Source organism: Enoplosus armatus, chromosome 12 (assembly GCF_043641665.1).
Source record: "Enoplosus armatus isolate fEnoArm2 chromosome 12, fEnoArm2.hap1, whole genome shotgun sequence".
Lineage (NCBI taxonomy): Eukaryota > Metazoa > Chordata > Actinopteri > Centrarchiformes > Enoplosidae > Enoplosus > Enoplosus armatus.
The window spans coordinates 7,717,021-7,742,745 of record NC_092191.1 but is presented as its reverse complement, the minus strand read 5'-3'; the positions used below and the strand labels follow the sequence as shown (position 1 = coordinate 7,742,745).

The 25,725-nt window shown below is 42.4% G+C and overlaps 1 protein-coding gene across 3 annotated transcripts; it reads right to left on the bottom strand.

Moving 5' to 3' along the window:
• Positions 1-743: 743 nt before the first annotated feature.
• Positions 744-24,180, bottom strand: LOC139293977 (serine protease HTRA1A-like). Of its 3 annotated transcripts, XM_070915705.1 has the most exons (11): positions 23,923-24,106; positions 23,721-23,874; positions 22,400-22,414; positions 16,284-16,368; positions 15,411-15,615; positions 4,376-4,570; positions 4,250-4,282; positions 4,054-4,168; positions 3,392-3,440; positions 3,111-3,206; positions 744-1,386 (listed from the first exon to the last, which is right to left on the bottom strand). In XM_070915705.1, exons 1-11 carry the CDS (start codon positions 24,070-24,072, stop codon positions 1,218-1,220), a joined length of 1,266 nt encoding a protein of 421 aa, XP_070771806.1. In that variant the 5' UTR covers positions 24,073-24,106; the 3' UTR covers positions 744-1,217. The 3 variants fall into 3 exon arrangements, with proteins under 3 accessions (XP_070771806.1, XP_070771804.1, XP_070771805.1); XM_070915703.1 differs by lacking the exon at positions 22,400-22,414 and having other exon boundaries at positions 3,392-3,449; positions 16,284-16,383; positions 23,721-24,180; XM_070915704.1 differs by lacking the exon at positions 22,400-22,414 and having other exon boundaries at positions 3,392-3,449; positions 16,284-16,378; positions 23,716-24,106.
• Between the last annotated feature and the right edge of the window lie 1,545 nt (positions 24,181-25,725).

The window sequence follows — 25,725 nt, the reverse complement described above, 5'->3', positions numbered from 1 at the left end:
AAGGATATGAAGGATAAACATCCACTGGTTATTAGAGGCATGGTCTGAAATTCAAATGTAAAAACTGGGTAGCTGCACTACCAAATGATAAAATATGTTCTTCTGTCTATTAAACATACTTTCAAAGCTGGTGGGTTACAACAAAGAGAAAAGTATTTCCATTGCAGATTTCACATTTGGTGAGTTTTGGTCAGAGGCCGTCTTGTAAATCTTGGTGCTGTTTGTATTGTTTGTTGATTTTCTGGTGAGTGTTCTCATGAGGTCTACTTCGTCATCTTCATCCAAAATTTATGTAGTAAACTAAAATCTCCACCAAAACATTAAGTGTATTCATGCGAGCCCCACATATGTGGCCACTGCATCGTGGGTCGGATCTCTGTTTGGCTCGCGCTCCTGTCTCTGAGGTCGGCCTGCAGAGCCCCTGGCCCAACAATCACACCAGACCACTATCAAGCACATATGAAGGCAATAAAAGCAAATTTAAACCAGATCCCGATTGGTTTTAGGTTCCCTTTGTGTGAATGCATGTGCTCGAGAGATGGTTAAGCAAACTCTGCACACACACAAAGAAAATATTGTAATGTCAGCCTGGGTGCAGTCCATCTCAAAATGTGTGTGTTTGTGTGCATGTTTGTGTGTGTGTGTGTGTGTGTGTGTGTGAAATTGAGTGAAAGAGAGACGGAAAGAAAATGTCAGCACGGTGAGTGTCAAAACAAAAGAAGGCAAACCTTTTATTTTCTCAGCATACATCACATAATCAACAAAAACATTCTACAGTACTTTAAAAAAGGAGTTTAGAAAACAACAATTATACAAATCAGATTTGCCCAGCGAGTCACTAAATTGCTTAAAATTGCAGTGGAAGGCCCGACTGAGCAAAAGTCCATATTAAAAAAGACACAAAACAAGAGGAAGCAGATAAAAACAACGCGCCAATAACCAACTTCTTAAGTTTGTGACCAAACTGTAGTAGCATTGATCAAAGCATTAAAGACTAAAAGTGAAAACACACATGGAAAACAAAGTACAGCACTGCTTTTAGAGCATCTGCACAGTCGCTCGTTTCAAGGCAAAGCCAGAATTTTTCCTGGATGTGTGGCGCCACTGGCCTTTGGCCACAGGGAGAGGGTGGGCCAGTAGAAGCCCCCCTTCAATATAAGGTCCACTGGTGATAAGTAAAACCTAGCTCCAGCTCCTGTAGTGTGTTTTGTGGAGGGTCAAGGGTCGATCTCCATGGGAACAACTGTGAGGATAGCGTCCTCATTTCCACGGCGCACGACTACTCTCAAGGTGTCATCCTTCTTGATGGCTGCACTGACATCAGTCGCTGATGAGATCCTCTGGCCGTTGATGGAGATGATGACGTCGTGCTCTTTGAGGCCACCACTGGAGCAGAGAAGAAGAAGAAGAGATGACTGATCGAGGGCTTCATAAATGGAAGTACATGTTGCAGTTTAGTTTTCTTGGTAGAGTGATATGATATTCTGGTACGGTTTTAGCCATTAAGCAGGTGTATGGGACCGGAAGGTAACACTGTGCTGGTGATGAGGGCGTCCTGTTGATCTAGAGGTTTAAGATGTTTTCCATTTCCAAATGTTGTCTTAGGAAATTACTGAGCTTTTTGTTTTAAACAAAAGTATTATTTATGACCTGTTTATACAGATTTTCAATAGAGGCAATGGGCTTGCAGCTGAGTGCCTCCAACAGGGAAATTGATGACAATAATAAATATATACAATATCACCAGCCTTATCCTTTAATGTTAAAATGTGATTGGTTTTATGACCATTTTTTTCCCCTCTCCATACACAACACCTTACTATAATTTCCTTGTTGGATTTTAGTGGAAATAATTAAAACACCAGGTTCATTTAATGGCCTACAGATGTAATGGCTCACAGACTACACATCACGCACACAATAAACAAAATAAGAAGTTAAAATCAAGGTATTCTCATGTGTTTCTAGTGTTTCATTCAAACATATCTAACTTGCAGTTTGGTCAGGCTTGTCGACAGGCCTGTGTGAGCACAATCTCAATCCGTGTAACATCTGTTGTAAGAATTTTAATGATGGAACGATCATGATGGAAGGATAGCACAGCGAGGTTTGAGCACTAAGCAAATAAAAACGTACACCCATGATGAAAAAAACAAACTAGTAAACCTTGAAATCACACACAGACTACGGCAGCAATCAGCAGTGATATCAAAAGCTGCCTCTCAACACAGCTGCGTAATCACAGCCACATGTAAACGCAGACCACCACACCTTCACTTGCAACGGCATCCATTAACACAACTGCAGCTCAGTATTCCCCTCATTACCCTCAGCCGCTCTAACACCTCCGACAGGACAAATGGAAGGTTCTCTACAGTAGGGTCAAGATTTCCAAAGGCCATAAACCAACGCAAAACACAGTGGGATCAAAAGCATGAAAGTGCCGCCTAGAAAATAACATCCAACCACAGAATTGTTATTATGCAAAAAGCAGGGTGATTTAAGCAATGAGTAAACTCTGACGAGGCCTTGTACGGGACACCGCTCTGGAGTGGGCTGGGTGAGCAGGCGCAGGAAAACCACAGCACTGCTAGTAACCTCCCTGCATGAGGTTTGAAGGAAATAGCTGACCTCAGCGTCTCCCGAGCCCCACTCTGCTGGAGTTGTGGTGGTGGCTGATTGGAGTGGGCTGCGATTGTGGGAGGAGGGGGATATTTTAGCAGGCCAGGCACTCCAGGCACGCCGGAGTGAGCCATGACTTTACGTTCTACTGAGACAGCTGTGTAGGCGCCTGTGTGTGTGTGTTTAAGTGTGTGTCTATGTGCACACTTAGACAGTTAAGAGGAGAGAAATAAAACAAAGGAAGGAAATGAAATATACTGTCTATTTGCATTGCGAGAGGGGAGCAGGAGCTGCATGGAGAGTGATGAGAGTCTTGCGTGAATTGACTACACGTGTGTAGTATAAAGTGCCAAAGACAATATCCCATAGCTGAGAAAGAGTCTGAGACATTTGCATTTCCACTCCAGTGAAAACCGTGATGTTACAACCAAATTTGTCTGAATTGAGCCCACGCTTGTGGAGCCTTATGGGCAAAACCTCTCCCTTACGTTGCTGCTGGTGTCTTTGCGATGACCTCCATAACGTAAGCTCCAGAGGTGATGTCAGGGAAGTCACGGTGTCGAGTCTTCAGCTCTTTGGCCAGCCTAGATGTAGAAACAGGAACAGAGAATTTAGTATACAATCAACATTTCTATCCAGCACAAAACAAGGAATGTAAATGCTGCAATTTCCTGTTGTCTAAGCATGATATAAGGGAACCATTTCATACATTTCTGTAGACGTACTGTTGCTATTTCACTGGCGATGTGCATAAAAGTGTGCAACTTACGTCGGAGTGAGAGTCATCATCCGCACACCAATGTACTTCTTCTTAGCAGCTGCTCTCCCTGGAGATGGACAACAACACAATAAAAACACAATCACTCATCCTCTCGACTGCAACAGTCTGGGTTCTATGTTTTATGAGGGTGTTGACATCCAAAAAATTAAAATTCTCCAGGGTATTTTCTTCCTTTATGTGAGTGATTATGGTATTATTACCATACATCAGACTGTGGATCACAGTGGATTATGGCATCTCATTAATATTGCAGGACAGTGTGAACGTGTTTCATCATAAATTTGGGGAGTCTGTTTTTTGGTTATTTCATCATATAGAAAAATCAAATGGAGAAGCCATGTTGGCAGTCACACATAAAATACATGTTCCAAACAAATACTGTTCCAAAACACTACGTGAGGTAAAGGATGAAAAACAACCTGACATATACTGGCTTTCTTCTTTGCACTGTCACAATCCTCGTTGGGAAATGCCGGGCACGGATTCATGAAGCTAGAAATGTAGTCAATATATCTCAAGAGAGCACACACTGTATTTGCACATAGGGATATTGGTCCAACTCTTGCAGTTGCGTCCTACAGTTTGTCTTGGTGATTGAATGGAAGCTATAACATGAAAACATAATAAATTGCGTCAGTGAGAGCTCATACCTCTGGACTGCCTGTCATAGGACTCTGCCAGGAACTGTTGGATTTTGTCAGAGGGAATGGCAAAGGAGATGCCAGCCGTCACTTTCAACGTGTTGATCCCGATCACCTCGCCGTCCTAAAACAGCAAACCTCAACTTAGTGTCTGGTAACAAACAAACAGTGTAAAAATTGGTTCCGAAAATAAAAAATAGCTTACCAGATTCACCAGAGGCCCTCCTGAGTTGCCGTACTGTGAACCAAAAAGGGTTACATCATCATTATATTTCTGTTTGTGAGAAAAAGAAAGTGTAAATGTAATGATAATGCATCTTCATTCGCTTACATTGATGATGGCATCAGTCTGAATGTAGTCCATGTCGGAGTTGCGAAGGCCCAGCTCTCTGCCCCCCCGCTGAGTGGTGCTGACGATTCCCGTAGTGACTGTATTCTGGAGGGAAAACGGGCTGCCGATAGCGACCACAAACTCCCCTGGTCTCAGGTCTGATGAACGGCCCAGCAACAGTACAGGAAGCTTGCTCTGCAAGTGGGAAACACAGAGGAACATGTTCATATAACTGGAGGCCAAAGCTACTGAGAGAAAAGAATGATTCAGGCTTTTGCAGGATAAAACTAATGTAGACCTGTAAGTAGGAATAAATACATTTTATCAATTAAAATGGCATGAATGAATGCAAAAGGCATTGACATATGGTCAGAAAATGTGTCATTATTGCATTACCAAGTAAAGGTAGTCAAAGAAAACATATTAGCTGTCTTTCAAACGAGTCAAGATCCATGACAAATGCTGGAAGGCTGTTCGAGAGAGATGGTGTGTTTATTAGTGTAAAGCAACTCTGCCAGCTGCTATATATATATTTGGCCTGTTAGTGGAAGGTGCTCTGAATAAAGTTTAAACAATAGGATCAGATGTGGAATGAATGGGCTAAAATTGGCTTTATTCTGCATGTAAAAAAAGTATGTTTTGTGAGATTTTTTATCTGTTTCATAAGAAGTTCATAAAGTATAAATCTGTTTTGGTGACAGTGATAAACTCGGTGTTGCTTTAACTGCAATTACTCTGCTGAGCTTTCAGGACTTCTCATGATCATGTGTTTTATGAGCGGACAGCAGGAAAATAATTACACCACAACCACAAGTCTTCAAAACACAACCCACTCAATGCTCCCAATTACTCCTCTTCCACCGCAGGAAGAAGTGACATTTATGCCAAACAACTCCGCTCAAAATGATAATAATCAACATCAAAAGCATATTTGTTGGACTTAACGTGTAGCCCAGCTGACAAATCATTCCTAATGACGAATGTGTGCCAACGGACCACAGATGCTGGAAAACTGACTGATATACAGTAAATAATGAATACCTTAAGCTCTGGTTAGCCTTGTTACACTGGGCAGTGGAAACCAGGCTGCTGAGAGCTTGCGTCTGCAGACAGACACAGAATGGATATATTTATCCATCCGCAGTGACAGTTTCCTACTCTGAATGAAATCATTCTGGTGGGCAGGCCGCAGTCAAAGCACACGCGCCGCCACATCACGTTGAGTCTGTGCGGAGACTGTACACAACGCCCTATCATAAAAAAAAAAAAGGACCTGTCCCGAGTGCTTCTCCTGTGTATCCATTTTGTTTACTCAGGGTTATAAATAGGAGCCAGAGGAGGCTGCAAGGTAACTGAGACAGCAACACAAGCTGGCACACACACACACAAAAGGATCTATGTGAAATATGCACTCAGACATAGCAGGCAAATCACAAATCATATTATTCTCAGTCATAAAACATGACACCTCGCTGCCGATGCCTTTTGTTAGCAGACACCTGATTCTAAACTAATTTAAATTAAATTAGAAAATTGGATTGTGGGAAAACATTTAAGTCACACTTTGGATTCAGCCGTCGGTGTGTTATACTTTGCTGTAAACTGTCTTGAACTTTGAGGTGAAGTTATTATTAGAAGATGACAAAGATAGTGATAGCCAGTAACCGAGGACGACAACCTTTCAACCCTACTTTCCACCTTACCTCGCATGCACACATGCACATTGATACACAAATGTAAACACATACACAACTAACACAAATGTCCGAGGCCGTGCTCCTGATTCCTGTGGGCTCATTTGAACATCACGGCGATGTTAAAAGTAAACACGGCACACACACACACACACACACACACACACACACACACACACACACACACACACACAAACAGGCTGCAGAAGTGTGTACATAAACCAGGAAACATACATTTGGTGTGTGCAAACACACACAAACAGACACCTGACACAGGAGTAGCAGTCTGTATAATCACCCCCGCTCCCCGTCTCCCTTCACACTCCATGTGCGATAAGAGTATAACCAGATGGAGAGAGGAGCACACACAGCTGAGAGAGAGAGAGGACGTCAGGTGGATGTGAGTCGCTGCCAAGACATTCAGGACTCGGCCACTGCCGACCACCATGATTATGTTAACAGTTAGTGATACTGGTGGTGCCATGGTGACTGTTGCAACCAGGTTGTATCTCCAAAACGTCAACTTTGAGGAACAGCTTTGTTTTTAGCTTGACTGTTAATGCGTCCCCGAAAGAGTTGAATAAACGCAAACAATGAAGAGTTTTTGCTGCTTATAGAGGTTTCTTGGCATCCCAGGCTCTCACACACCCACACAAAATCACAATGCATTCAGAAAAATCATGTACAAAGAGCGCAAAATGCATCAGCATGCTGACAACCAAACAGTGCCTAGGTGAGAAGGCAGAACAAACACTGAACACGCTGACTGCCCAACGTTTTGAAAGACCCCGAGCTTACATATCACTTACTAATCGTGACTCGTCAGCAACCTGGAACGACTTGTGGAAAATCATCTCGCCATGTGAGTCCGCCTCTCCTGACCACCCAAGTGAGTCACCCTGCTATTTCAGATGAGGACACTATAGCCACACTTAAAGGAAGGAGGCAAGGTGAACGAGGGGAACAACAAACACCACAAACCACAGGAAGAGAGGTCTGAGAATGTGAGACGCATGAGTCAAACTGTTTTGTTTGATATTACGTTGATGTTGACTGTTTCTGCCAGCACTCGTTGGCAGAAACCAGGTTATGACCCCCAAAAATATTTTTGGTTTAAGGCCCAAAAGAGTGTGTGAATATCTCAGAAAAATAAACCATACATGGTCTACGAGGATAGCATCTACTTTGTGAAAATGAAAGCTTCTTATTTTGTCAGGCAGGAGACCATTTTATTGCCTCACATAGTTGCTGGTGAACTTCAGTATGATGCCATAGATTTTCTCTCTCCCCGAAGTCACAAAGGAAACTGTGTTTGAGTTCTTGCGTGTTTAGATAAGAGAGAGAGGTGGGACATCAGATTAAAGGAGGACTAAACAGCTTTGTTTACCTTGACCGAAGAAGTAGCTGTAAGGGGCACGTGGTGTGAAAAATCCCAGACTTTTTTTCCATCTTTTGTCGCTGAGTTTTGATTCAGCCTCCTGCACGCAGACAGATTTTGTCACCAACACTGTGGCAAAGGGACAGATAAGCTGGCAGACAAGCTAACGGATCGCTTTGAAAATAGCTGCAGAGTTGCTATAGAGATGTGTCATTGTTTAATGTTACAGCCTTGGTCGTTTGGAGGCTCATTTAAAAGCCATTACACTAACTACCGTTTTATGACCAGAGGACCAGGTGCAAACTTTAACTCCAGTCAAGCTGGGATGGACTGCGGCTTAATAGTTTTTCTGAGGCGCATATGTACTTATATACGCACACAGACACACGTACGAACACACAGAGAGGGAGGAGGTTGCCTGGGCATGAACCCTCACAAACTCAAGTCTGTAAATTAAAACCCACACACCTGGCACTACTTAGATATACAGCCAGACTGCTTCAAAATACACACATTCAGACACAGAAGCTGCTTCGGTTGGGTCAGTGCGTGACCCGAACTGTATATAAGCTCAACTGCAGTCACTTAAGCTCTCCTGTTCCTCTCACACAGGTGACTTCAAAGCAGGGCGCATACCTTTAAAAGTTCTACTTTGCAAAATTCACAAGTACACTAATGTATAGGGTTTTACTGCTGACGTCTGAACTCCGTGCCCTCGGGGTTGTGCTAATGCAGATAAAAAATGGGGCAGGATTCAGCACGCTCATACATAACATCAAATCAGAAGATCAGGCTGAGGGGTTGGAGAGAGGGGACGCTGAGTGTGTGTGTGTGTGTGTGTTTGTCTGCGAGTCTGGGTGCTTGTATGGTGTGTAAGTGACTCATATAATGTGTGCATGAATGCCTGTTTGTGCACGTTTGGTCGACTGAAAACAGATATGTAGGTGGATGTTTACACACACTGTAAATATCACAGAAGTAGGTGTTCGTCAACACACGAAGTAGGTCTGTAGGTAACATCAGCATGTCAAATCACACTGGCTGAACCATATCCTTGCTGACACCAGTACTGAAACCACTATGGTTTCCATATGTTGTCGGGAAGGTTTTTAGCCTGTATAAGAGCAAACATATGTCCGTGAGTTCCATGTGTATGTTCCACTCTGTGTAGTTTTGCATGAGAGCTCAGAGGACTTGAGGGCGTCAGCTTGGGCTAGACACCACAAAACTTTGAACTGCACAAATCACAATGATGAGAGGAGATGAGGTCTTATGTGTTCATTTGCTTCAGGAAGCCTGAAGTATATGAACTAAACCTCTCTTTTAGCTAAAGTATGAGGTCATACTTGTATTTATATAGTATTGAAATGTTTCACTGTGATGACTGGCGACCTTTCCGGCATTTACCCCACATCTTACCCAGTGTGTGCTGAGATACGTTCCAGCCCCAACCTTGAACGGGATGAGAGGTTTAGAAAAGAGATGTTTAACCGCTGACGCTGTGCACGCAGAGATAATAGTGACGAGATTGAAACCTATGACAGTAATCCTAATTCCTATAGGCTTTATATGTCTAGGGCAGTTATAATGTAGTCTAGACTATTCTTTATAAGGCTGGGGAAGCACACTGGAATCTCCTCAAGCAGCTCAGAGGGTGCCTGGATCCCAGTTTAAGAACCACAGGGTTATAGCCCCACATGTATGTGTTGCACTTTCCTAAAGCCTACACCCAACGTGTGGAGTATGACAGTTGTAATAAATGAGTTAGTAGATAATAAAAGGCACAACTGGCTAAAGTGTGAGTGCTGGTTCTCACAAACAGTGTTAAGTTCACTCTGGATAATCAGGAGAACGCACTGTCAACAGTTTTCAGAGACAATCTCTTCAGTAGAAAGCAGTTCCATTGAAAACTAATAGCATAGCCATAGCCAGTCTCTAGTTAGAGCAAAAAAGAAATCAGTCAGTGAATGTGTCAAATACACTGCTGGTTATCAACCGTTTGACTATAGCCGTTGTTGATTTGAAACGTTTCTATCATACTTCATACGCATCTAAAGTGACATCATTGACTGGTAAGCCGAAACCGTTTTGGGCAAGGCTGCTGCCTGTCCAGCAGGCTTGGAAAACAATTACGCAGCCAAAAAGTAGGCCAAGACAAAGTGCATCAAGACCCAGCAGGGCAAAAGAGTGTGTGTGTGTGTGTGTGTGTGTGTGTGTGTGTGTGTGTGTGTGTGTGTATTTTCCTTGGCTCTTTTCCCACCCAACTGCGTCCTTAAGCATGGGAACCATTTTGGTTACAGGGACAAGAGATGAAGGAGAAAGGTTGGGTCAGGAGGAGAGGAGGAAGTGATTCATTTCCCCTCTGCCTGTCTCTGAAGGACGACATGCAGTGTCTTTCCACTGGCAATGAAGCGTGTTCTCCACATCCCTGCAGTGAGCCGTCTTAAAACCCATCCATGTGAGCGCACGCACACACACACACACACAGCGATTTGCATAATTGATTGCAAGTTAGTTTTTGTCTGTCAGTACTGTTCATCCAGGGAAATGTAGACATCTTTCACTTCCTGGGGAAACATTTACCCAATGTTGCTGATAGAGATAAAAGATAAACACATGGTTACATGGAGTGACATTCCTTCTCTTTCCTTTCTGCACATAAACACAGATACACACACACACTCACACACACACACACACACACACACACACACACACACACACACACACATACAGACATATTCCAATAATAGCCCAGTCCAAACCAGCACCAGGCAAATTTCCCAGAGAGAATGGTTTGAGACTCTTAATACTAGGTGATGGGTAATACAGAGACAGACAGTGCCATTGTTTCTGGGGACCATATGGTAAACATGAGGCCAATTTTCCCTGCAACACTTGTAAAGCTGATTTTAGCATGAGGGTTAAGTTAACGGCTCATTTATTGGAGTTACATCCAACAGTTTCAGTGGGATTTAATTCTCTTTCAGGCAACTTCACCTCTGGTGTTGAAAATATTAATAGGAAGCTTTCCATTTTATCATGGCATACATGCAGTTCACAATGACAATGGTGGCAGATAAACCATGCAACATTTACATTCATTTCTGAATCAATGAGTCCTTGATTTCGGACAGAAGAAGAAAAAAGATTCTAGCTAATTAATGTTAGAGTCCTGAGTTGGTTGAAATCTCAGACTTAAAACGAAAACCTTGTAAAAGGCTCTTAAATATGAACTTGACGGCTACACACATTATATCATGCTGAAAGGCTGAGGCTAAGCTACGTCTTAAGCCAAAAGTCAGTATGGAAATCAAAGAGCAGGTTGTTGCTTCTTGCATTGCAGGGTACAGTTAGCCCTAATGTTATTGGGACAGTATTATAAAGGAAAATGTATGATTAAATTGTTATATCGTCCTATCACAACCCTGTTTGGATGGTTATACTAGAGAAAATAAGATTTCTGCTTTGCATTTGCAAGAGAAAACACTAACACTATTTCCAGTAACAAATTTACCTCCCTAAATCTAAGAAAAAGCTGAGCAGAACTGCTAATGTTAGTGAGTTAGTGAACGTTAGTGAGCTTTTTGTAGTAACCCCATGAAATGATGTAGTTAGCTCATGGCTTTGCCTTGGACCTAACACTAGGTTAATGTTGTAATTGTAAAGTTTGCAGCTTACAGTAGAGCAGATAAACACATTGATGAAGCCATTCCTTACGTTCTTATTTTGTTTTTTTGGAAAAACCCAAAGCTCGACAGGCCTGCCATGCCTACTTGCAGTTGATAAGCTGTGGCTGGATAATCACCGGTGTGGGGAGGGGTTTAGCAAATGGTCAGTTCTGCCACAATCGATTCAGTTAAATAATTTTTGAGCTGCAGCGTGAACAGAGCCATGGATCAATGGGTTCACTACATTTGACTGCATTTGCAGTACAAAGCACCCAAACCCAAGGTTAATGACTGCACAGGCCATGCAATAAAATGATCTGGAATGATATGGACAGCACATTTGAGTGTTTTGAAGTCATTCCAAGGCAGTATGGTTGCTTCCAAGTCTGTGGGGGTCGATATAAGTCAATATGATTAAATAAATGTCCTTCCAAGTCAGCGAGCTTTCAAGTCAAAGTAAGTCCTTCCAGGTAAATCTAAACGCGTCCAATTCATCGTAAGCACGTCCAAGTGAATGTGACCGTGTCCAAGATCTGAGTGAGAGAATGAGGTCAATGAGAGGCATTTTAAAACCTGAAGCACAATGAGTTCAATCTTTGTTGTGCTTTTGCCACGTCACACAGTGCACTCATTAGCCTTTTAGCTCACATAGTCCCCCAGACATATGGATCAATTTTCCAGGCCTTGACCACATCACTCCTTCTTTCTCTGACCCTCTTGCTTTCTCTTTTCCCCCCATACTCTCTACACAGGAACAAGTGAGCACAGCAATTTCCCCCCTTCCCATCCCCTCTGAAGTTCCAGCTGCTGCAGGCAGACTAATGTATTCCCCAGAGCTGAGGGGTAGACCACAGCCCCATGAACGGACTGGGCCTTGCTACCAATAAACTCCAATTTCACATAGAAAAGGGAAGAGAAAGAAGAGAGAAGCGAGTCATTCCACTCAGGGAAAACTTAACTTTAAACTTTCTCACTCATAAACTGGTACAATTGTTTGGTGATTATTTGTGGCTGCTTCTGGAGTGCTGACGTTGACAGCAACGTGCTTTTATTTAATAGAGAGAACGCTATGAAGAATAGCGTGAGGAGCAGAGAGCGAAGGCAGGCGGGAATGAGGGAGGGCGGAATGTAAGATTAAAGAGATATATTCAATACCAGTTGGGATAAGAATTTCTAAACTCACATATGGTCAGTTTGCTGCAAAATAGCGAGAGATAGAGATCTCTCTAAAATCTAAAACTCCAATCAGAAAATCTTCTCAATCAACTAGTTGATTGACAGAAAATTAGTCAGCGTTTAATCGTTTAATTATTTATCTAAGTCAACAAATCATTGCAGCTCTAGTCTCAACTATGTAGAAACACCATTAACACACTTGACAAAATAATTTTCAAGGTCCACTTTTTACTTATTCTGGAGCTCTTGACCATATTGCATGGTCTTCACCAGCAGATGAGGTTCGCTCTGTTGTCACTAACTGTAGATTTTCAAACTCTCCATTATTCTGAGAACTTTGACGGTTCACTCTTGACCTAGGAAACACTCAAGAAGACTGTGTGACAGAGTCGAAAGCCCTGGAACAAGCAAGTAAGTGGACCTTGAGTGAAGAATGCTTTGTCAAATGCCGTTTCCAAAGTCAAGAATGAACTGTCAAGTTCAACTATTAACACAGCTTTGAATGGAAAATACTGTCATTTTAATATTCAGTATTCAGACAACTGACATGCAAATTGCCGAAGACTTGACTTGGACCTCATGGGCCCCAGATTTTATTTGAGGCTTGCTTTGACAGCACTGTCATCTATACCTTCAGAGAACGGTCCTTAAATAAACAAAGAATATTTCAAAGCTGAAATTTACAGTTATTACTCTTTAGGTACTGAATTAAATACCCTGCAGCTATAGATTTGGATGGCTATATTTTCCCTTTTAAAAAGAATCCAAAATGACAACTTTGCTCGCCCTCCTGCCCTCTCATTATAACTTACTCATCCTCTAATTCTCCCCTGTATTAACTCTCACTACACACACACACAAACACACACGCCAACTTCTCCTCATTAGCAGAAATACCAGTTCCATCTAAATCATGTGGCCTTTCCAAAGTGACCACAGGTCTTCTGGGGCTTCATCACTGACTCATGACCTGGATGACCTGCTCTGATTTCACACAATGACTTACACTCTTTATCAAAACAAGTATACTTGAATGTGGTTGAATGTGTTTTCTACCATTGTGACTCCCTGGATGCCTCTGGCTGTCATTTGATTACAATCAACCTGCTTTATTACAATCACCTGTTGTTTACCAACCAGTTAAGTTGAAGAATGCTACAAATACATTTTATTTTTCTGCACTATATTAACAAAGACCTCTGCAGTGATGAAGCATACATTATTGTTAACCAGCTGACACGTTTCATGCTTCTATGACATAAAGTATGAGTCATTCCTGAATCTTCACTGTATCTGCACACTGAGCATGTGATGCAAACAAACACGGGAAAGCCTGTCACCGACAGACGGAACAGCTTTTATTATAGGATGAACAAAAACAAAGCGTCTGTCACTGCTCTTTTCTGCACTCTTCGCTCACATTGTCGGCCGAACAAAACCTGAATGTTTCAACCTCTTTTCAGAATTGGAGGTCTTTGTAATACACCTCGTCTTGCTGTCATGAACATCTATTCAGCTGTGTCACCCAGCCATGAGAGTGAGCTCCATAATGCACTCTGCTCTGCTATGACTCCCCGTCAATAGGCCCTGGCTCTCTGCCACACATTCCTTCACATGACTGTTGGCTGTGATTAACATGTAATGAGGATCCCTCTAGTCCAGTAGACAGAGAAATAAACACAGACAGACAGACAGCGAGAGAAAATGTAGCAAACATACGTCCTGTGCAGCAAAGTGTTGAATATCAACACTGGTTTTAAACCGGCCACAGTTTCACCTGTCAGTAATAAGTCATTGCCTCTGCAAGTTGCTCGTGAGAAGACTTGTGTATCCGTCAGTTGTTTTTGCAGCATGATGTGTCTGAACACCTACAGGATCTGGACTGAGTGCCAGCCAGCTGTCTGTTAAAGGCCCATTTGGCTGCACCTGCATTCTCACTTTACTTCACTCGCACTCTGAATGATCTCCTAGATTTAGAGCACTTTCATGCCAGACTTCAATCCCCCAGCCTTCACGTTTTCCAACAGTTTAATTGACGTATTGCAAAACAGTGAGTTAATGTTTTGATCCTGTTGCACTGGCTGACAGTGCAGAAAACAAGTACATTTGAAAATGTTCTCATTCCAGCTGACTCGTGAATCTGTGCATAAAAGCTCATTTGTGAAACCAACATTTGTCCAAATCCATTGTTCTCATCCTGGAGGCCGAGCAATTCAGTGGTCTATAAAGTGAATTTGGACGGTTGTTTGCTTAAAGAACTTAGAAAACAATGTTATCAAACATTGTTGTCTTCACTACTAATATATGAGAAATTATTACTTTACTAACCAGGGTCAAAAGCATCGGTGGTTGTGACTAGACATGAGTAAATTTAGTTTTTGGACTGGAAGCTAACAGAGGGAGAAATGAAAGTAAGAGAAAGTGGAGGGAATTCATCATCCAGTAAGCCTGTTTCTCTGGTCTTAATCTAACCAATCACAACTCAGTGAGGCAAAGTGTATCTTTTTTTAAGGAATAGTGTGACATTTTGGGAAATATGCTTATTCACTTTCTTGACAAGAGATCAATCCCACTCTCACATCTCTTTGCTAAATATGGAGCTAAAGCCAGGAGGCAATTAGCTTAGCTTAGCTTAGTATAACGACAGGAAGCAGATGGAAACAGGTAGCCTGGCTCTGCCTCGTTTGTTTAACCTGTACACAAGCAGAAATGTAAAGGAACAAGTTGTGTTTTTTACCAGGAATTATGCACTATAATTATGTCTTGGCAACCATTGGTCGGAGGCAGTGACTTTCTGAAGTCTCTGCTGGCAAGTCTTTCTGCTAAGCCAAGCTAATCACTTCCTGGCTCTAACGTATGGATCGTCTAGTGGTATGGATCTCTTGGCAAGAAAGTGAATAAGCATATTTCCAAAAAATTGCAAACTATTCCTTTAAGGGAGACCTGGCTGATATAGAGAGCAACCAACTAAAAGCGAGCAGAAAACATGTGGAAGTTCAAGCACGTAGTTTCATCAACATCATCATCAACTATCTGGATGTCAGGGCAACTCTAACTACCACTGTACTAGTTTTGTCACTTTGCTGGCCATCTGATTGTCTAGCACTTTGACTCACCGGTGCCTCGATCTTGATGAGGGCGATGTCCGATTTCTCGTCCACGTCTTTGATTTTGGCATCATAGGTGCCGCCGCTCTTTAGCTCCACTTTCACCCGGTGCTTATTGGCCACGACGTGGGCATTGGTCACAATCTGGCCATCTTCTGACACAACAAAGCCAGAACCACTGGCCACCGCCACCTCCCGCTTAGAATAGGTCATCCTGTCGGGGTAAGAAGAAAATGGTGGGAGGGAGGAAGAGGGAATTAGAGTATTGCTGTTCATTTCACTCTTTAAAAGTCTCTTCTCCTAGAAAAACAAACCAATGCATGACGTAACAGCAGTGTAAGAAAACAAGCTTAAAGCATGCAAGTGTCTGCACAGGTTTTGTATTCAAAGGTGAGCTGGAGGGATTGTGTATACATAAAAACAGTAAGAGGAGGAAACAAACAGACCCTGCAGCATTAATATACAGCACAATTTCAATGAAAAACTGCTTTTAAGTCAACCTGAGGCAGAAACAGTGAAAAGACAAGAGACAGATCTGAGTGAGGGAAAGATGGAAGACGGTGAGACAGAAACGTGGAAATCAGAGAGCCGCAGACATTCAAAGAACTGCTTTACGAGCAGCAGTGACAGACCGAACGAAGACGACACCGCCGAGAGAACTGAGGTGTCAAAGAAGGAGGAGAAGCAGAGATGAAAGAGCATAAAAGCTGGTGAGACTGTGAAAAGACAAGACGTTGAAAGACTGAAGTGGAGAGCAAGGTGCTCTACCAACTGGTGTGGTCTGGTTAAGTACACATGTGGGCTGTAAATTCTAGTGTGTTTCAGTCTGTCCCACACATACACACACACACACACACACACATGCAGGTGCGCGGCTCTTACTTGCGGTAAAGTTCAATGTGAACCACAGACGGAGCAATTCTCTCCACCACGTCGGCGATGAAGTTGTATTTGTGTCTTGGGCTGTCTGGGTTGTCCTGAGCTGGAAATACAACACACACACACACACACACACACACACACACACACACACACACACGTAGGATGTCAGACGAGTAAAAACAAACAAAAGATGCACTGAAATACTGCATGATGTAAGAGCTGTGTGAGAATAGAAAACCAACATATAAAACAGCCCTTTATCATAACACAGAGGGGAAAAGGAAAGATGACAGTTCATCTGCGGTTGAGACTGTCTACGTCAGGTCTGACACACACACACACACACACACATTTATGAACACTTACCCTTGGCCATAAACCTTACAAATAAATACTTAACCTTGACGTTAACCCCTTATCTTACCCCATGGTTGAATGTATACACAGATTCTTAAACCATTAACAGGCCTTTTGTCAAGACCAAACTCGTCCTCATAAGTATAATACCACTCTCTCTCTCACACACACACACACACACACTGTCTGACACTGTATGTATGAGGGCTGCCAAGTTCACTGAATCACCCATCCCACCATCTATCCAGTGTTGGGCAAGTCAGGAAATGTTGACTGATTTACCTGGTAATTAAGTCCTACCCAGAAGACCATTTAACCAAAGCTATGAATCAAAACTCCCCAGACCTTTCCCTCTGAGCTTTTCATCCTTCCATTCGTAAACTCTTATTTTGCCACGTACCTCAAACTATTTTGTCTCACAAGGACAATTTTCAGTCATTACCTTCTCCTTCAGGACAGAACTTTGTGAAAGTCAAAGGCACCCATAAGCCCTGGGATATCAGTGATTGCAGTGAAGGGTTAAGGAAAGAGAAAGAGACTTTTCCGCTTTAGGTGCAGTTAAGCTCACACAAGCATGGAATGAGCACCGTCTTGCCGTACTGAATGCCACTAAATTATACAGTATGAAAACATTTGTCAAGCCGCAGGGGGAAAATTCTCATGTTATATGATCACTGGATCACTCAGCTCAACTCAACTATAGTCTGTCTGTCCAATACACCAATATGGTCAAAGTGACAGCGTTAATATGCTGATGTGATGATGTTTACCATCACCAACTAATTTGGCATTTTAGCATGCTAACATTTGCTAATTAGCACTAAACAGAAAGTACAGCTGAGGCTGTTGAGAATGTCATTCGTTTTTGACCGTATGATGGCTCTAGATAAAAAATCAGAGGACCACCAAAGTGATTTCAGTTCATCCTGAGGGAAACATGAATGTCTGAACCTAATTCTATGTCAATCCATCCAACATTTGTTGAGAGATTTCACTCAAAACCACAAATGTGAACCTCATAGTGGCGCTAGAGGAAAGGTCAGGGGATCACCAAAGTCACTAGGATACATCCTCTGGGCACCACAAATGTCTGTATAAAAATCCATCTAATAGTTGTTGAAATATTTTAGTCTGGGCCCATGTGGTGGACTGACTGACTGACATTTCCATTCCTAGAGCTACACCGCTGGCAAAAAATAAGTTGCTCATAAACAAATAAAACCACGTTTCTCCAAAGCTCCATGTATATATTTTCCTTGTTGAACTTTAAAGCTACAAATCAAACATTACATTTGATAAATGCCACGCACGTTTCTCAACACAGTAAGAGAGAGCAGTAATGGAAAGGTTGGAGTCACTCTCCCCATGCTAGCTTCACACCCGGGGGGTTGTGGTCAGTTCTGATAGGATTATAGTTAGAGAGAGCAGACTCAGTGTCCAGAACCCGTGTTGTTTCTGGAGCGTCCATACAGGCTCTCAGTCTCTTCCACTTCACCATGTTACGATGAGTGCTGCCTCCTCACACACAGGCAGAAATGTACTTCCAGAGACACACTGCAACGTAATGTGATGATAGTAGACTTATAGGCCCAGTGGTGACAATTTGTTAGAGATGGGAAATCGTGAATCAGATGTTCACAGCTCAGTTACGTTAGGGAGCCCGGGCCAAGCCATTGTTGCCTGATTTATACACTGTGACAGATTATTTCACTGCTGAACTAAGCTTTGAAAGGCTTTACTGTTGTAGAATTGACTTACGAGCCAAACTGAAAAGCAACTGTCTCCTTAAATGCCAAAAAATGACTAATTCATCCTTTCATCCACCCCTTTAAAGTCACTGGTGTGTGGAGAGAAAGTGGGGATGTAAAGCTTTCTGATTAGTGTCTCATCCACATATTTTGTTTTTATAACATTTCTCCATCTACTTAAAAGAGGCTGAATCTAGAAAGCAACATCCTATAGTAAACAGACATGTGGCTACCACTGTATGTGCAAAATGTATATATTGAAATATGTATATAACAGGGTAAGAAAAAGGGAGATACGTCAGATAATGTAGGTGATGGTCAGACAGAAATGTTTCAAGTAGAAGTGAACAGATGGCAGACGTGCTTCCAGCTGTAGGTCACTGTGACAAATCAGCTGCTCCGGTGCACAGTTGCACTATAACTTGCAAAGAATGCAGCTCAATTAACTTAAGAAGCTCATGTTCAATATTGTCAAGTAAAAGCGAACAGAAGGTAGACCTTATTCCTATTCTTGCGTCCAGTCTCTTCTACAATTCACTATGAGTTGTAATTGTAACTGACCTCATTATACATTGCTAACTACATAACTAGATAGCTTAGTTACAACCCATCATCGAGATGTGAGCTAGTTTGTTATATTTACAAGCTGATCTGGAAATTATTTGTTGGTCAGTGACTGACAGACGTTGGTTAGCTAGACAGAAATCATCTAAGTAAGAAAGCTTCATATACTGTAGCGCCTTTTAAGAGCAGGGGTCAATAAGTGCTTCACAAGTCTATAAAAACAAAACCAAACAAATAAAAACACAACACATGCACTCAGAAGACAGACCTATTCAAACACTACAGAGTTTGAAAGACACTCTGACATATAAAGAGTAAAGAATTTGCTTTAAGGTGTTGTGACCTGATAAAGAACAAGTTTCACCCATATGGAAGACATATTTGGGGTGGGGGGGGGTGACTCATAATAAAAGATCCTAATAAAGTTGAGCATCAGTTAACAAAGATCAGATGTCTAAAAGATTATTTCTGGAGTCAAACCAAGCATTCAATGAGGGGAAACCATTCAAACACAACATTTAGAAAGTTCATATAAAGACGCTCTCTTTTTCTTGCCATCTATTTCTTTCTCTCTCACACACTCAACGGCCCCCTATCTTCATCACCGCATATACCCATTACCCCCTCCCCTCCCTACACATTGACCTTCACCACACGGGTCCCCGCTCAAGATCTCAGCTTCTTTTCTTTTTCAATTTTCCCATTCACAGTACCCGCTGTTTTATTGGCGCCTGCAGGCGGAAGCTGCTTTTTCTTATTCTCTAAACTGGAGAAACTAGATGTGAATACAGTACGGTCAGCTCCTCTTCTTCATGCACTGACGCTCTCACACACACACACACACACACTGATTCTCCACTGTTGGGCAAACTGAGGTGAGCCAGGCTTATGCTGAATGTGTGAAATGGAGGCGAGGACTTTTCTATGATATGTAACACAAGCTAAATAAAATGCAAGTCCTGTTGTTTCCTTTCTTTCCTATTTGGTCTTAACTGGCTTTATAGTGGAAGTGGCTTGAGAAGCATGGCAACCGCAGTCACTTAGTTATGTGTATGCTATTATGAAGTAATTTCCAGTAAGACATTGATTTTGGTTCAATACACATCTTTGATGACTCAGCACATGTGAACGTTGGGGCACTAAAGTGTAAGATCATGACTCACTTAGTTAAGAAGATATACAGTTGTAATATTACAATGACACATTGGCAACATTATGAGGGGACCCACTGTCCATGACTCTAACTAACCTCACTTTTCCATTTCCAGTTTTGTTTAAATTTGTCCCATTTTAATTCAATTCAAATCAAAGAACTTTATTTTTCCATTAGGGACTTCACCCAGGGGCGGCAGCACACAATACAACCAGAAACACACACACACACACACACACACACACACACACACACACACATGGGAGTAAGGAGACAGTTGTAGCAGCATAGAAACAGTGAGGTAAGAATCCAAACCATTTCACATTGTGTTGTTTGAAAATCATGAACGATGATCAAAGAGATACACAGACCTACTGTCAAACTATAAATGCACATACCAGATTATAACTCTTGGAGTTTGGAGGGCAATTGTCGTTTGATACCTTCAAAATGGTTTATATTTCAATATAAAGATCCTGAAGCTCAAGGATTTTAGTGCCAACGCAGCACTCAATGCAACGTTTAGTAAGATTTATTGTGGTCCAACAGTGATTATACTGGCAGAAACGAGCAGAGCGAGCAGACAGGAGGTATGGCGGGCTTGGGAGGTCACATCAGGTTTGTTTGCCTTATCAGTGTGATTTGGGGAAAGAGGACACACAAACTATTATATTTCCATGTTGAAGTCAGAATTAGATGAGAATCACAGGAGCATAAGAGCAACGGATGTCTACAGAAGAGGCTGCAGCTAAGATGGTCGAGCAGAAAGAAAAGTAATGACTACAGGCATCGTGAACAGGAAGAGAAACAGATGAGGAAAACAGACAGACAGACGTGCAGAAACAGGAGAGGAGACAGACTGATACAACAACATAAAAAAAAAGGAAAAGAAACAAGCACAAAGATGATCTTTTAATATTACCAGTGGCTGAGACAAGTCGGGCAAGAATGTGCACATTCAGCACATGTCACTGGCCAGAGTCATTGAGTATATTCTGCAACATCAGCTAGCAGCGCCCTAGAGAGCAGTACAGTCACTCAGCAGCTATGAACTCTATCAGGTCTTCTATTGGATTCAAATCTAAAGAGATGGTGAAGAAAGAAAGTACCACAAACATCATTTGCATGTTCACACCTTTATTCGCCCAGATACCTCTTATAAGGTTGTTTCAGCAGCCCCTACATGAAGTTCTGTGTCAGAAATGGGTAATTTGGGGTGTCCTGGCAGTCTAGTATATGCATGCTATGTAAGTGCAACACCCTCATTCAGTTCCCAAAAAAAATTGCCAAAAACATTCTGTTAACAAAGGTTCATTTTAAACAAATATGACCCCGAGGTCACACCAATATTTGACCTAATTTTCCTTGCCAAGTTGCATAATCAACGTCTTTACCGTCCAGACACGAAATGACATCATGCAAAGTGTACTTGCATGTGTTTTCTTAACATGGGGCCAAGCTGCAGGGAAGTTAAAGGCGCTCGGAGGGGGTTGAGTTTCTTTTCAGCTGTAGTGGGAGAAGTGCTCAAACCTTTTTACTTAAGTAACAGTAGCAATACCACGGTGTAGAAATACTCTGTTACAAGTAAAAGCCCTGCATTCTTAAGTTTTACTTAAGTAAAAGTACAAAAGTATTGGTGCATTAATGTGTAAATCACTTTAATGTTGCAGCTGGTAAAAGTGGGACTGATTTAGTACATTATATACTGCTGGGTAGCTTGTGAGTCTTGTCTTAACCTACAATAATACATCATAATTTATTTGTTGATTATATTTTATATCATATATCTAAAGTTATAGCTAAAGTTATCAAATACATGTACTGGAGTAAAAAGTACAATATTTGCCTCTGAAGTGTAGTGGAGTCGAATAGTAAAGCAGCAGAAAATGTAAATACTCAAGAAAAGTACCTCAAAATTGTAGTAAATGTAACTTACTACCACTGCCTTTGTCTAAGGCCTCGATCACATCTTATGCCGAAGTCAATCTAAACAAAAAGAGATGCTACTACTGACAGCATCCTTCACCAACAGCTTGGACAGAAGCTGGTCTACCGAATGAAATATGACCTGTTTTATTGCAGCTTTGGAAATCCTCACTGGGTGCCTTTGGAAAATCAATAGCACTCACCACAGTCTTGCTCTGTTTCAGACATGGTTAGCTGCCTGGGAATGACTTAACCATTTTAGTTGCTTACATGACTGACAAACAAATGTGGCGATACAGTCTGCCCTACCGCGGCGCCCACACGGTTTTTGATGTACATGTAAACCTTTCCCAAAAACTATGGGTTGCTAATTTTGTGTTTCCCTCTGTGTCTCCTGCCTGTTTTAAACTGTCTTCAACAGAAGAGGAATTATGGCTTTGAATCAGCGCCAGGCATTCCTCCATGTGACTGTTAAGTGTGATTTATGAGCGACAACAGAAACAAAGAGAGGGTGAAAGAGAGACACCGAGAGAGAGAGAAGGAAGAGAGAGGAAGGAGTGGGGGAGGCAGCAGGTTTTCCAAGCTTTGAGGTAAGTTATAGGTCTTTGAGGCAACAGGTGTTGAAGCTCTTCATTCAGACGTTTGCACACGTGGTGCACACTTCAGATGGACATATGTAAAACACATACACACACACACACAGGAGAATGACACAATGTCTTTACCACCTGTAGCCCCGCATGTGTGCAAGTGTGTGTTTGAAAATGACAATTTTTCATCCCTGAATATTTCATAGGTTGTTTTAAGATACCTCACACACATGCAGCATTAACGATGATGAATGAATGTGCGTCTCAGTTGGGCTGTTCTGTTTCATAGAGCAGCAGAAGTGAAGAATGATGTCAGTTTATTATTGAGCTCCACTGATTAGAGTGAAATACTTTTCACATGACACTGATAAAGTACAGGTCCATACCGAAACACTCATATATACATATATATATATATATATATATTACAAATGTATCCCTTCAGTGCGGTTTAATAACAGCCTATGTCATACTTATCAGGCTCTGGAAATTCCTTTCTGTTCAGCTAATGCAGACCGCCCTGCCATGAACTGTATTGTATAAAATAATCAAGCGGATTATAGCCATGTGACTGCTGGTCCTGAGAGCCAGAGAAAATCCAGTGGCTCACATCAAGCTTTACATCATGACTTCATTCAACTGGGCAAAAACAGTTCTCTGATCAGTCTAATTGTGATGCAGGAACAAGAGGGAAACACACATGGTTGAATGGTGGCTCTTGTTATCCCAGACACATGGGGATTGTGTGCCACTGAATGCAGCTTTAAAGCTACAACATCTGGGTGAAGTTCAAACCACAAACGTCCAGTGAGGGTTTGAGGGGTCACGTTCAAGAGCAAGTTGTGAAAGAGTGAAATGACACACAACAAAGAACATTTACAGACTTATTCTGATCCAGACGGAAAGATTTCTGTCACAAAAGGACAAACAGTGTGTGGATCTTACAGTGTTCGTTTCTCAAGAGTTTGACTCCAAATCATTACTGTTCATACCACGACAATCATAATCATCCACCTTTGTACCAAATCGTATCAACATGTCAGTTTGTTCTGGGGTCTTGTTTATTCTGTTGTGCTGATTAAAACAGCCTGTGCGTTACCTTTCCCGCAGGCTCCCCGCTGAATGAACAGAACAGGTGGCTGCTGCAGCTTCTGCGCGCGGCGGCTGACCCTCTTCAGCTCGCAGATATTCCGGTAGGACACCCCATCGCTTCCACACACCGGCTCGGTGGCTTTGCACGCGCAAGTCCCACTCTTGCTTCTCCTCCTCACCGTGACGGTGTATGCCACCCCGCCGGGGACCGAGCACTCCAGACCCTCTCCGCACACCGGGTCCCCGAGCTTTCCGCTGCCGCCGCAGGCTTCGCCCTCGCCGGACGCGCATACCGTGCAGCAGTGGCAGGCGTCGAGGGTTTGTCCCGACTGGCAGTCCGATGGTAGACGGGGACACATGGACTTGTCACACCGAGCAGGACATCCGATAACATACCGGCCGGAGATTTGCGCATCCGCCGGCGAGGACGCAAAGGCTGCGATTACGCACAACAGCGACCAAAACATGATACAAGAAGAATAAGTTTTTTAAAAAGTTAAATAGAAAGTTTCAAGGAGTTCCAGAAGTGCGCTCTCGGCTCGCAGTGTTATGGGATGAGAAAGCTCAGTAGTGCTGAGAGGAGGGGAGTCTCTTCAGCTGGAGAGGCATTTAACAGAAACTCCACTGCGCAACCAATTACGCGACTTGACGTTTTTGCTGGCGCTGCATGGTACAAGCAACTCACTTTCTAGATAATCACAACAAGCCTGCTGATTGGTGCGTTGACCGGAAGAGCTGCGTTACTGATGTCTCTAGAAGAGAAAGGAGGATAAAATTTAAAAAAAAAGGGCAGAAAAGAAGCCTGCATGGGAAGTGATGTACTGTTTTCATTCAAGAGCTGTGACATAAAGCGTTTCATTATTTTCAACTAGGAGCAATGCAGAAAAATATAAGCTGTGTGTGAATAACCCTTTGTGGGGGGGGTTGAGAAGGTCAAGGTCACCTGACTGCCCCTCTGGAGCTGGCAGACACTCAGAGGAACGCTCAAGGACATTTCAGCGTGCCAGTGTTTGCTGCTCTTGGCATTGACCCTGATTTCATTATTTACAAACAAATAAAAATAGAACATTAAAACCCCAGTAGTGGAAGGAGCCATGCAGCCCAGATGTTTTATATGCTTCACAGCCCTCCACACATCCTGCAGGCCTATTTCCTGCGTGTTGTTTTTAACTACTCCCTTTATGAATTAGTCACTCCTGGCATCCACACAAACCTTATGGCTATTTAGGAAAATCAGCGGTGGAAAAAAAGTTGAGGGATTTGTGTAGTTAATGTAGTGCTTTCACGTAGCCCTTATAAACAGCCAAATTTGTTCTAATTGGAAAATTGAGAACATAATTTATCCATTTATTAGGGCCTTATCCCAGCTCTATGGGTTATAATGGGCTGGCTGGGAAATAAACAACATCTAATGGGGAAATCCAAATAACAATAATCATTGCCTCCCAAGTTAAAGTGTAAATCAATCAAAGAGTAATCTAAACATTTCTTTCAATTACCACTTGTGCCACATGCTTAATGGAAAACTAATTTTCTCTGGAAATGGCATAAAATAAATTGATTGTTTGTTGAAATGACACACATTTCCAGTATTAAGACACTAGGGATCAGTGTTGGCGAACAACAAATCTCTGTTTAGATGTCTGTGGTGAGCTGTAAAAGAATCCAGTAAACACTGAGGCAATGAATCAGTGTCGTAAAACACCTCAATACAATGTGATTGATTATGGGCACGGCGTTGTATTAATGGCTCTTGGTTTAAATGGTGTGGCTGGATGCGGGGGAGCACCTCTCAGAGCCGCTGCGTAGGAATGGTGGGACTTGAAGGACGAGGCCCCCTGTGGTGTGCTGGAGCTCGGGGTAACACAAGCCTCTGTATCCAAAAGGCAATTAGAGAGGGGCATAAAGGGATGGAGGGCAGTCATGTGCTCTCAAAGGCTGGACTGCCTTGTGCAGCACAGGATACCATAAAAGTGTACAGTGTAGGCTTCTACCCAGAATTCAAGGTAGGC